Source organism: Frankliniella occidentalis, unplaced genomic scaffold (genome assembly GCF_000697945.3).
Source record: "Frankliniella occidentalis isolate FOCC.00 unplaced genomic scaffold, Focc_3.1 Scaffold16, whole genome shotgun sequence".
Taxonomy (NCBI): domain Eukaryota; kingdom Metazoa; phylum Arthropoda; class Insecta; order Thysanoptera; family Thripidae; genus Frankliniella; species Frankliniella occidentalis.
Genome location: NW_026267146.1, coordinates 1,611,937 through 1,624,205, shown reverse-complemented (window position 1 = coordinate 1,624,205; position 12,269 = coordinate 1,611,937). Strand labels below are relative to the sequence as shown.

Below are 12,269 nucleotides of genomic sequence, written 5' to 3'. Positions count from 1 at the left end.
TGAACTACTTGCGGGTTGCTTAACCCTATAAGTCACCTGTCCTATACAAATGACGTTCACTTTAAAGGCCTCTGTAGGGGCCCGTTTTCGTCGTAAGTGACTTATCGGCCCAGGAACGTGTTCCTCGCCGGCCGCGTTATGTTTTAATCAACCCGCCGGGCCCTACAGCCTCTTGCAGTGGTGCCAATCGCGCGCCAAAAGTCGCTGGATCGCTCACCGGGTTCACCCGTGTCGTATTATTCGTCTGACTGTCTGGGAAGCGACCGCAAACGTAAGCAGGGGCCGGGAAGTTGAAGTTGAAGGTCTGCGGAACAAAACTACATGCCATACATGTAGGTGTCGGGTGGTTAGTTACACTCTCAGCGTAAACCGAACGTCCTTTGTATAGGACATATGACTTGCGGGTATCAAAATTTGAAGAAATTTTGAGTTTTGTTTCTGAGCACGCTAGGCAAGGTGTTGTGCTTCAATAACTTATATTCATGTTCTGTGTCATCGAAAACAACTCGAAAACTGCGCAGGGACCGCGTCACCTTCAATTGTTTCGCCAGCTACTCACTCGTCACTAGTGATCAGCGACTCTTTTTGGGCGGTGGCGCACGGACGGTATCTTGAAGACACCATCTGACCACTATCGCCCTACCCTAGGACGCTGGGATACTTTTCATACACGCCTTCTAATTCGTCTATTTCGCTACTCAAGTCACCATGTCCTACTCATAGGACATCCGTGTTTTTCCGCTTTTTTTAGCGCCAGGGGTTGTGTGAGGGTCCATTTAGACTACTTTAACCGTCTATAACCGAAAATTGTTATAAATAACAGTGTATACCTCGCACATACCGATATGTAAAGGGTAAATGCAAAAACATGCATTTTAGAGCGAAATTTCTGACTTTGTTACCCTTAAGTCACCATGTCACTTACATGTGACGTTGTGTTTCTTAGGCCCTGAGAGGTACAATTTTGAGCTCGCATGGGTTTGGTTGATGGATTATGTCAATTTCAACATTCTTACATCACATTTTGTTTAGCTAGGTGGGTACATCTTACAAATAGGGCCATAATTGCAATTTATTTCAAAAATGTGCCTTTTTTACAACTTTTTTATGGTTTTTGAGGAGGATTTATTTGGTTTATAGGTTCGCCTTCTTCAGCAAAGATTTCTAGGATACCAATTGACACACACACCCCGTATGGATTTTCTAGTGTAATAAACTCTTTTTCGTGGTGTGACCCCCAGAAGTCACCGTGTCATTTGTATGGGACATAGGCTGGACGCCAAACCAAAAGTCAGACAGGGTCGGGACCGTCAAAAATGGATTCGCAGACCTCCAAATAGTCAGGTTAAACATTAAAAAACATAAAAATTTGCCGGGAAAAATCCTGTGACTTAAAGGGTTAATGTTCGGTATTCACAAATTGACGCCTCTTTGCAAGAACGTGCGTGTGCAGTTGCGCGTCACGACATCTACGCCTTTGCAGCTGCTGCCGCATCCTTCAACACCCTCCCCCCTCAACCCCAACCCCATACGCACCCCCCTGCCCTCTGCATGGCCTTCCCTGACGATGGATTTACGACTCGCTGTCCGATGACGGCTATCGCCATTTTCGCCCCGTAAAGGAGGAGCTAATCGGCTCGCGCATGAGGATGGGAGCGGAGAGGGCAGCTCCTGCCGTGTCTTACATTTGTCGAGGTGGGGAGGGGCGTGAAAAGTGTGATCCTCCGCACTGTCAAATTATCTGCAAAAGATGGCGAGGTTATCCGCGCAGCTGGCTCTTGCTGCCCGCACACGACGACGTCACACTCTACGACGAGCAGCGCGGACCACCACCGCCCACTGCCGGGCCGGGCACCACTGCTGGCCGATCATAAATCGAAATAACGGGAAAAAAATCTTCAAGTTGGCTGAGTGCTGGGAGATTAGCAGAAGCAGCGCAGGCGCGGTTTAAAAAGTGAGGAATGGGGGGCGATCGCTCCCCCACGCCGTCTCTTGTGTTCCGCCTGAAAGGTACGCACTTTGCGCTAGAAACCCCCTTGCCTAGGAAACCATCATCAGTGCGTCGGCCCCCGCTGTCAGCCGGACCTTAAATTGAAGCAGCGTCAACAGGTAACACACTCTCTCAGTCACCCCCCGGCCCCGGCCTCGGCCAGCACTCGTCTCGTCACTCACTAGCGGGTAGCGGTGCGGACCTCGGGACTTCCCTCTAGCGCCGCGGCCGCGGGGACCAGTCTCGGGTCCAGTCCACACTCTCTCAGTCACTCGCCGGCCTCGCCAAGCACTCGGCTCGTCACTCACTGGCGGGTGCGGACCTCTGGCGCCACCGGGTCCACACTCCCCACCCACTACACGCTGCACTGCTTTGGAGATTAACTGCACTCGGCCCCGCTCTCCGCCCCGCCCAGCTCGCAGGGTGATGAAGCGAGGCCGAACTGCACGCCGGCCGGCGGGGTGCGGCGGGGAGCGGCGGCGACGTCTGGCCGATGACATCGGACCAGTGCCAGGCCAGAGGATACTAGGCGGAGGCAGGCGGTGCCGGACCGACGCCCCGGGGCGGGTTGTTGGATCAAATCAGTTAGACAAGACAGCAGTCAGGTGAGGTGCCGTGCAGCCACTGCCCAGGCTTCCGCTCGCACGTCCCTATCGGGATCAGCCTCTTCATGATGGGCTGACGGTGACTGTGGCCGGACGAGGCTGTGACTCACCCGAGCACAGAGCGAAGTGTAGCCCGCTGCAGCATGAGGGCACCACACACACACTCACGACGCACTGGTGCTCGCACGCACGCACGGGGACACTGGGTGAGGGGCGCGCGCACACGGGGACAGCACGCGGGCCGCGAGGGGGTTCGCCTGAGACTGAGGGCCGCGCGGCGGGCCTGGCCGGCAGCATCAGGCAGCATCCACCACCGCCCCGCGGCACCACGCCGCCGTGGACCTGCCACCCCCTGCCCCCCCTGAGCAGCCCCGCGGCCGCGTGGCCCGCCTCACGCCCCCGGGAAGCGCCGGGACCAGAGCCTGCCGGGCCAAGGCACGGGTTGCACTTGGCGGTGGCTGTGTGTCAGTACGTTTCGGAAGGAGGACGGTGCTGTAGGATGACGATGAGGTCCCGTCTATACATCGTAACAAGCCACCGCGGTGCACGGGACGACACTTCTCATGTTCTCTGATTTGGGATCGTCCAGAGAGAACGTCCGTTTTTGTCAGATTCGCCCGTCGCTCGGCGCCTGCGAGACTCGGGGTAGGCCAACCCGCAGTACACGCATGCACTGTAGGCAAGATGTTGCCTAGCTATCAGGCGATATGAGGGGCCAAACCGGGCCGGCGTGGAGCGACTGTTAACTATTGTCTGCAGGCGAGGAGTGAGACGCAAGTATAGTTCCGTGGAGACTGGTTTATTCAATGTATTAGGCTATTTAAAAAAGAAAAAAAAGAGGGTTGGGGGTGTATATGAAGGTTTATGTCGAGAAAGGACGCTGTGTCAAGTGAAACTTGTCCGGTAAGGGGAACCCAAGAGGCAACTTGCGAGTAAAATTGGACGAAATTATCTTGCCTTGCTCGTAGAAAGTTGTAGTTTTAGCACAGACGGACACAATGTGTGTAGTTCAATGTCCTCGAAGTGGAATCTCGTGTACCACTCCCTGACGTTGTAGGCATACCCCCCCCCCCCTAATGCGCAACTACGGCGTGCGGCAGCAGAAAGTCGAAAAAACGTTAGGGGGTGCCGGTAGTGGCTGAAATTTGGTGTACGGGTGTACCGTTGAGGGTTTTTGGCTCGTTCGGCCCCCTCCGACAAACTACCCCCTGCCCCCAGTTACCCTACCTCCTGCTCAAAAAGGAGGAATGTTTGAAATCGCTGCGCATTTGTGCACCTTTGCTTTGGCGCACCTGGCCAATGTTGCCATGAATAAATAAATTATTTTTGTAATTCTAAGTCTATATCCAAACGGATTTGCTCAAAAATAAAGAAAGACCAAGAAAGGGACCTCCTCAGTCGAGACTTGAAAGAAATGCACTGTTTGAAATAATAATTTTTATGTGAATGATTGATGATTATACTAATTGAGAATTAATTTTGTACTCTTTTTGCACTGGATTTACCATGGGAGTATCTTTTGGGACCCCGGGCCTGAGGTCCAATGAGACATTGCAAGGTATCTTGTATATTAAGTTGTGGGCCGAACTAAGTTTTGCTAAAAATACAGCATATGGGTGTCGATTAATAGGTTTGGAACCATAGTTTCAGTCCTGTCACAGAAAGTATGGATTTCTCGCTATTTAACCTGCAGGTACAGAAAACAAAAGGTGGTTCGTGGGACCCCGGTCTCCCCTATTTTCAGCTGGACATCAGGCAAATAAATCATATTGCATACTCATCTAGATATCTATAATTTTAAAAAGAAAACACTTATCTAGAACTAAAAGATTTATGACAATTCAAACAAATACGCACATCTGTATCACAGTTATGGCCTTGTTTCCATATTACTTTCACACTTACATGAAGGAAAAATTGTAGACAATACTTGTGCAAAGAATCCAATGAGCGTAGCAAATTTAGAAAACCAACAGAACTAGGTCTAGCCAATAAAAAATGCTCTCAGCTTAAACACAAATGAGGTAGGTGCAAAATGTACTTATTAACATAAACTAAACAGTCTTCCTTTCTATCACGAGATTATCTGTTCGATATAGATTCGCGACCATCACCTGCAAATCGACAAAAAATAATACATTTTTCTGGAAGATACACAATAAGGAATGTTGTAATGTAAGAACATAAATGACCATCGGTTTTTTACATGTTGCAATGCAACACAGATATAACATACCTGGCGTTTAACAACGTCGAGGTTTTCTTTCCCAAATGTTAGAAAAGCCTCAATTTTCTTGGGATCGGTTTCCAGTTTGTGTTCTTTAAATTCGTCTCTCACCTTGCGAAGAGCATACATTCTGTCAATGAGATGTTTTATTAGTAACATTTCACAGTATTATGCGAAAGGGAGGTTTTACAGAGGTGGTGCAATGTTTCAGGGGAGAGAGTAATGCAAACAGAGAGTTAAGCATGTTGTACCCAAAAATTTAAAGTTATCAAGAATTTTCAAAAACGAAGAGGAGGTTATTGAACAGTTAGCTAATGAGTGTAAAATGTCTTGTTTGCATGAGAAGCAACGAGGTTATGATCACTTTTGTGCCATCGAAAGACTATGCCACAAAACTATGACAGTTACTGTGAATTCATCCGTGTATTTTTACCTGAAATTATAGTTCGAAAACTTGCTCCCTTCCCGTAGAAGCGACTTATACAGCCTCAAGACTTCGTTTCGGAGTGAGGCCATTCTGACGGGGATTCTTTCTTGTTGCGACTGCGGTCCCTGCCGTCGTGCTCGTGCTGCCTACCCTTCGTTTTCGTATTTCTTCGGTTCGCTTTCGTTGACAACGTGCCGGGTGAGAGTAATGATGAATTAAAATTCTCTAAGTAGCGTAAAATTGTTTTCTCTGCAGGGAAAACATGTAAACATAGCTGGATGTAGTAAAAGAATGGCCCATGGGGGGATCGAACCCACGACCTTCGCGTTATTAGCACGACGCTCTAACCAACTGAGCTAATGGGCCGTTGTTGGAGTATCTTCCTCGTAGCTGGCATTATATTCCAAACCTACTCTATCTTCCATGTTTCTTACTTGAATATTTGAATCAGATGATGTCGCCTACATAAGTGGACATGGCAAAGTAAAAAAAATAAAATAGGAATAAGGGCGACAAGTGGTAAAAGTATTTTACGTTTAATAGATAAATATCAATTATTAAAAAAATTAATACAAGTAGAAATTTAAATATCCATGGCACAGCCACTGTTTCAATATACATCAACAGAAGAGAAAACGTCAACAAACCTCAATGAATCATAAAATTCTCACTTTGCTACCAATGTAGTTGTTTGTCAGTAGTCAGAATCTTCAGAGTTTGCTGAGATAACAATCTGAAATCATTTTTTTAAATGTTTTAAAAATACTTGAAAATTAAATTTTAGCTTAAAATAAGAGATTTACTAAAATTCACCTCATTGTGTGGGTGGGAACAGACGAAACATAAAGCACACATAGAACATTTGTGCCTCTTCTTATACCATGACATTTATGGTATTCTGAACACCAATATGTTTCCAAAGGGGAACTTTCTCTTGCTGTGTCACCTAAAATAAAAAAAATAATATTAATGCACTAGTTCTGAAAGCATATGTTGGTGGATTATTTATTTTATAGACGAGGATTAGATTATACCTTTTTCTTTTTTGTTGTTTGAACTGTCAGCAGTAAGCAGGAGTGATTCCACAGCTTGATGATAAAAAGTTCGTAACACATGCAGACGGTGTCGAGAGGACGGGGCATTAACAGGATTACTATGTTCAGTATTACTCTCAGTTCTTTCTCGTGACTGCCACACTGGCTTGTCATTAGCTATGTAGCTCAAAACATATTTTCCCACCTCAGTATTAATCAAGAGAAATCTGGGGATGAAAATAGAAAGAAAAGAATTCATGTACTTTCAAGACTTGACATATAATCATACAGAGTGGTAAGTGAACAATGCAATAATTCTTACCCCAACACATTGCTGTCTAGCTGAATGGAATGAGGAAAGTTGCGAGGGGCAATCTGCGTAATGGATCGCAAATGGTCAGCACTTGGTCCCCAACACTGTAAAGCTAAGTGCTCTGCCTCAGATAAAGTCGGCGTAGGTCCGCACAGTCCCAAAATTGATACACCAGGAACAAGAAGCACCCATATAAGCCTGAAGGGTATCTTAAACCAAAAACAAGAAGAGAAAAAAATAAGCCTTTTGGAACACAGGAACAATTAAAATAATGACAGTATCAACAATTACCGATGGGCTCTTGAATGGAAGAAATATTGGAGTATCACTTGATGTGGAAGGGGATGAGACAACAGTTAAAAGTGTCAAAAGTTGGCGCTCAAGTGGATGAAGATCGGTCCAAGCAGGAGTTGAAACTAATTCACGCCCATATACCAAAAGACAGGCAAACTGGCTATTCAAACATTCTGCATAGGCATCTAAACACGCCTGTAAGAGTTTGAGTTAAAATTTTAAAATAATTGCACATCAGCTACTGCTCATACAAAAAATTTGTACTGACCATTAAATCATTGCTTTCATAGCTCAGAAGAGTTTCAGATAATCCAATAAGATTGCCACAGCAAAGATATTCTGTAGAATCACTAAAATTATTGGAATTCTTTCCTGTTGCATGAGCACTTCCAGCTGTATTACTGACAGTACTACCATCCATTCCATCCATAAGCTTATCAACAAGCGGATAACATACCTGCAACATAAGTCACAGCAAAAGAGTTAAATAGACTGTATATTCAAATAATATTTTGCACTGAAAGATGTAAGGTAATTTTTCAAACATTTAGTTAACATACTCTCAATTCACGTTTGAAACGGTCAGGATTTCTGATATTTCTTATTTCGTCAACTCCAACCATTAATAGCATAGCATTGAACACAGCATTCAGAAGCTTTTGCAGAGCTGCTTCGTCACAACAAGAAGCAGCGGCCACTAATATAATGCTGTAAAAGAAGGGAGACGCAACAAGTAAAACTAAGGCTGTCGAGCTTAGAATATATTTCAGAATGATATATCTTACCTTCCTTCAAACTCTTCCCATACAAAGGTTGTGTCTGAAGTCTTAGTACTTTTCAATAAAACGTCTTGAGATTTACAAAACATATGAACTCCATTTAAAGAAGCAACTAAGGAGAAGGGCAACTGGAAACATAAATTGTAGCTTTTTACTGAGCCATTAATGGTATACAATGCAATAACATCAGTAAAATTAAGGTGCTTACCACATCTCCTTCCCCCTTTTTACGAGTGAAAAGAGGTAAACCCCCAGCTGAAGTGATACATAATACGTGAACTGTCATCGTTCACAGTATTATTTCTCTTGCAAATACTAATTAGTTATAGAATTCGCATGGCGTTGAAAAAGACAGGAGGGGCATATTTTGACAATATGAGTACTCTTCATGGTTAGAATACACCTGTATGCACCTACTATAGGTTACTTTAGAAATTAGAGACAATTGATTATTAAATATTTGCTGCCATAAAATCAAGTGCAATATCATTTCGGATATCTTTACCTGTAACGCATACTCGTCGTGGTTTTTGTCTCCAACTCTGTACGGGCTTGACATGTCTTGTCTTGTGCTTGTTTGTTTACTTACTGGTCATATTCCCCTCCCTCCCTTCTCCTCCTCTCTTCGCCCTCCCCCTCCACCGCCTCGCCGGCTTGATCTGTTGATCTCTTCATTTGACATTTTGGAAACTAATTTTTCGCGACAACGACTGAAAATGGTTATCTGAAGAAAGGCTCTTTCTTTTACAAGTACATGTCAAGTAAAAGTTTTTGAGAAAAACTAAGTAAAGGCAGTTTTCCCGTTTAACTATTACCATTAGGGTTACCTGTTGCTTTGACTGCTTTGACAGACATGTCAGAATTTGATAGTACGAGTGCAACCTCAAACACTGAGTGCCAGGAAGTTATGTCTGCATTCATCTCTTTCCTTCAAAATCTAAATGAAAACGAGTGGCTCTCTCAATCCTCTAAGGAAGAGATAAAAAGCTGTTTGCACTCTGCAAGAAACATTGAAAAAATTTTAGACGGATTAAAAACTAATGGTTCCTTAGAAGCCTTCGTAAATCTACTTCCAAATTTGTATGGGTATAATGTTGACCAAATCTGCAACGCATGCGATATCACTCTTAGGATGGTTCTAACTGCGAGTGGTGTACCACTTCCATGTGTGCGAACATGTATTGATGAGTACCTCAAACTTTGTGGATCGGAAAGATTTGAAAATGTTTTGGCCTCTGTTATATTCTCTTCAGAAATATACCGTGTACTTTTAGACTTCATTGCCACTACTGATAATGACTTTGAAAGTCATCAAATCAACTTGCAAAGCCATCTGTTTAGAAATTTATGGAAAACTGAGACACATACACAGAACTTAACAGATAAGTTTTACAAATGGTTGAAGACAGACTTATCTGGGAAGAATATTGCCGTATCTCTGCAGGTAAAATTCCAAACCACCTCATTTTTGTGTGTGCTTTTATGTAACAATGTATGTCTAGCTCATGGTTTATTTTACAGGTTGTTTATTCTGAAGACGGCAGGAGTCACGTCAGCTTTAGTCTTGTCAGTGCACTTGTCAAAGTACTTCAAGAAAGAGGTGACACAGCAGCATTGTTTTGGAGAATTTTTACCCATTATCCTAATGGTAGGAAAGCTATGTTTAAGTCCAATAAGCTCTTGAATAGTCTTTTAGATTTTTTTATAACAAGTTCAAAATGGATGGAAACAACTGATTCTTTCTCTTGGACTTCAAAAGAACAAGGCCCTTGCAAAGTGTTCGGATTTGAAGAGCTGTTAAAGGCACTCAATAACTTGGTAGAACTCGGAGGATCTGTGAGTGAAAGGGTGGATCATTTTTTGTCCGAGAGAAGGAACAGTGCAGGTTGCACATTTTGGGATGATGTTGAAATGCGATTGACAAGGTAGATTGGTTTTAATAGTGTATTTGAATGATTTTCAATGTTCTTACAACAATCCACAGAAGAAAAAATTAATACCATTCACACATCAATAAGTTAACACTGCAGCACCAATTATATTTTTTAAGTAGGAGAAAATAGTTACGGTGGCATCAGAGTTACTCAACTGATTGGTACCTCTGAAAAATTATAATACATTTTCCATACAATTTGATACAAATCATGTTAATAAAGGAAACTGTTAACAGTCAATACCCTTGTTATAATTGTCAATTGCCCAATACACAATTGCCCTTTAATGAGTAACTGGTGGGGAATCTCACAGCCCATCTATGATGTATCTACAAATTAAAAGTACCAAAAAAAGAAAAACATTTTAGAAAAAATTTACCAGATTGAGAGATTACCCACCAAGAAACACTCTCCCTGACAAAAGGACAACTGCACTCCCGGTACAAGAAAGAAAGAATGACAGCATACCTCAAAAATCATATTAAGACTAAAAACTTTTTTCATAGAATACTTGAGCTCCTACTGTACAATAGAGTATAAAAAGAAAATAATACAGGTTTTATTACATCACTGTACCGATTTATTATAAACAACCTTAAATTACAGCTTCTTACGTACAAAAATACAAAAAAGAGGGCAACCAAGAAACTTAGTCAACCAAATAAATAGAATGCATGGTCATGTTTCAATGCAAACATTACAGGTAGATTTGCAGTTATCAGTGGTAAGACTACAGTACACAGGTATGACAGGACTTTCAACCCTGTGTTGTGCATCTTGTTTACACAGAAGATTATCAGAATTTTGCATTAACTAGCCCTTGCTATGTTTTTGGGACAAAAAGAGCACAAGAGAAATAATAGATATTAAAAAATTGCAAACATTAACAGACTGTGATGTAATTGCAGAAAAAATTGTCCATGACTAAACAGTAATAATTACAAAGGGTCTATTTGCAACGTCTCTTTCTACATAATACATACAAACATAACAAAAACAATTGTCTTAAATAACATCTTATCTATAGGACTTCCATCAAAGCAAATACTACTAGTAGTTAATAAACAATCGACACAATTGTGGGGTTGGCTCCACCAAAAAATTTAAAGATTAAGAAATCCAAAATTGATTACTACTTATAAAGTTGAAAACTTTTACTGTGAATTAAGGAAAAGCAAAATTGTAAATCCAGAAGTTAAAATAAAATATGAATACAGATTTTTATGATCTGCAGTAACTGAGCATTACCCCCTCACCTTCTTCCTTCTGGTCAATTAAGGCATCCAATAACAATACGCTGAAAGAACTTCATATAAAACAATGGAATAGGAAAGAGAGTGGTTATACAAAAAGCCATACAATAAAATCAGATGTAACAATCAGAATATGTTGACATCTATAAAAAGAAGATGCTACAATTTAAATTTAGCACCAAGTGAAAAGCCAAGTCTATTGGTTGTTGGTTTAATGGCACAAACATAACTGATATGTACAAAACTGAGGCACATGCCATGTCCTGTTCATTTCTATCACACTTCTTTTATAGAGAAGGGGTGTAGGCTTTATAACACAGTCTGATTCATACTTGCATCTTAAGTCTTTAAGTAGGTAGAAATAGGTCAACAAGTTGAATACACAACGTGTGGAGGTTCTAAAGAAAAACAGGGAGGGGGGCAGTATCAAACCTCTAAAAACAAATACAAGCACACATAGATAAATAAAAGATACTACAGAACCAATTCAGGATAAAAAAAAATCATGACTTTACGAGTGAAACCTACTAGACTCTACAATATTTTCCACAAACTAATGCAATTTAATCTGTAAGATCAAAGTTGCTTTTTTTTTTTAAATGATCAAAATCAAACAAAACAAAACAGTAATAAAATTATAACACAAGGTTCAGGGATATAATTGAATGAAGTTGGAGCTAACTCGACCAAAATATTAAAACCTACAAATTCATCACTGAGCTACATTACACCTTTTAATGTGCATGATGAAATTTGAAGTGATAGTTATAGATCTTAAATTGATAATAGAGGATACACCATTAAAATAAAATTACACACAAAGAATTTGACAGTGCCTTGAAATGTTTCTGTAGGTACACAATTTAAATGTACCCACACGCAAAAAAAGTGACAGTACTAGTTCAGAGTAGGTAGCTCCCCAACACATAATACATACTAGTCTTTTTTTTTAACATATCCATGGTAGGAGGAGCATCCCACCATGGTTAAATGGACATCAGAGATCCTTGAATAGGGCAGACTTTGCATTTTTTAGTTTGTCCAGTCTTCTCTGAAGGTGTGAATTTGCTGTTTCTAGTTCCTCTGCGTGCGCCAGCGATTCCCGGAGCTGAAAAATAAAAATTAAAACTCAGTTAGAAAGATTGAAATCAAAGATTTGGTTTCTTTTGGCATTCAAGGGTTACAGAGATAGTCCGGTACGAATAAGTTACATGGAACTTTACTAATCAAGTTGCGGAGCTGACAACAGAGTTTTAGACAAATGATCTGTGCTCCATATAAGCACAAGTCACCAAAAATCAGACCATACGGGATGAAACGATTCCCTCATGCCAATAGAGAGAAATAATGTGAACTACTTCAAGAAAAACATTAGTTAAAAACAAACACAATTCAAAGAATTATAAAAAAGAA

The 12,269-nt window shown here is 41.8% G+C and overlaps 4 protein-coding genes and 1 non-coding gene across 12 annotated transcripts in view; 1 reads left to right on the top strand and 4 right to left on the bottom strand.

Annotated features, from left to right (window-relative positions):
- Positions 1-4,369: 4,369 nt before the first annotated feature.
- LOC113201739 (LYR motif-containing protein 4-like) lies at positions 4,370-5,595 on the bottom strand. Its single transcript, XM_026415631.2, has 3 exons — positions 5,256-5,595; positions 4,832-4,952; positions 4,370-4,709 (listed from the first exon to the last, which is right to left on the bottom strand). Exons 1-3 carry the CDS (start codon positions 5,336-5,338, stop codon positions 4,650-4,652), a joined length of 264 nt encoding a protein of 87 aa, XP_026271416.1. The 5' UTR covers positions 5,339-5,595; the 3' UTR covers positions 4,370-4,649.
- Trnai-aau (transfer RNA isoleucine (anticodon AAU)) lies at positions 5,542-5,615 on the bottom strand. Its single transcript has one exon. It is a non-coding gene; the product is annotated as a tRNA-Ile (tRNA).
- Positions 5,616-5,769: 154 nt separating this feature from the next.
- LOC113201732 (protein fuzzy homolog) lies at positions 5,770-8,307 on the bottom strand. The gene is made up of 10 exons (XM_026415618.2): positions 8,175-8,307; positions 7,878-8,095; positions 7,676-7,797; positions 7,451-7,598; positions 7,159-7,347; positions 6,888-7,085; positions 6,606-6,805; positions 6,284-6,510; positions 6,063-6,195; positions 5,770-5,982 (listed from the first exon to the last, which is right to left on the bottom strand). Exons 2-10 carry the CDS (start codon positions 7,953-7,955, stop codon positions 5,925-5,927), a joined length of 1,353 nt encoding a protein of 450 aa, XP_026271403.1. The 5' UTR covers positions 7,956-8,095; positions 8,175-8,307; the 3' UTR covers positions 5,770-5,924.
- LOC113201710 (uncharacterized) lies at positions 8,285-9,843 on the top strand. The gene is made up of 2 exons (XM_026415569.2): positions 8,285-9,113; positions 9,191-9,843. The coding sequence occupies exons 1-2, from the start codon at positions 8,523-8,525 to the stop codon at positions 9,596-9,598; spliced, it is 999 nt and encodes a 332-aa protein (XP_026271354.1). The 5' UTR covers positions 8,285-8,522; the 3' UTR covers positions 9,599-9,843.
- LOC113218465 (leucine-rich repeat flightless-interacting protein 1) overlaps positions 9,600-12,269 on the bottom strand; it is a 20,155-nt gene continuing 17,485 nt past the window's right edge. For all 8 annotated transcript variants that reach the window (XM_026415518.2, XM_026415535.2, XM_026415526.2 and 5 more), the window contains one exon: positions 9,600-11,964. In XM_026415518.2, coding sequence (XP_026271303.2) covers positions 11,931-11,964 — 34 coding nt within the window. In that variant the 3' untranslated portion in view covers positions 9,600-11,930. The remainder of the gene's footprint in view (positions 11,965-12,269) is intronic.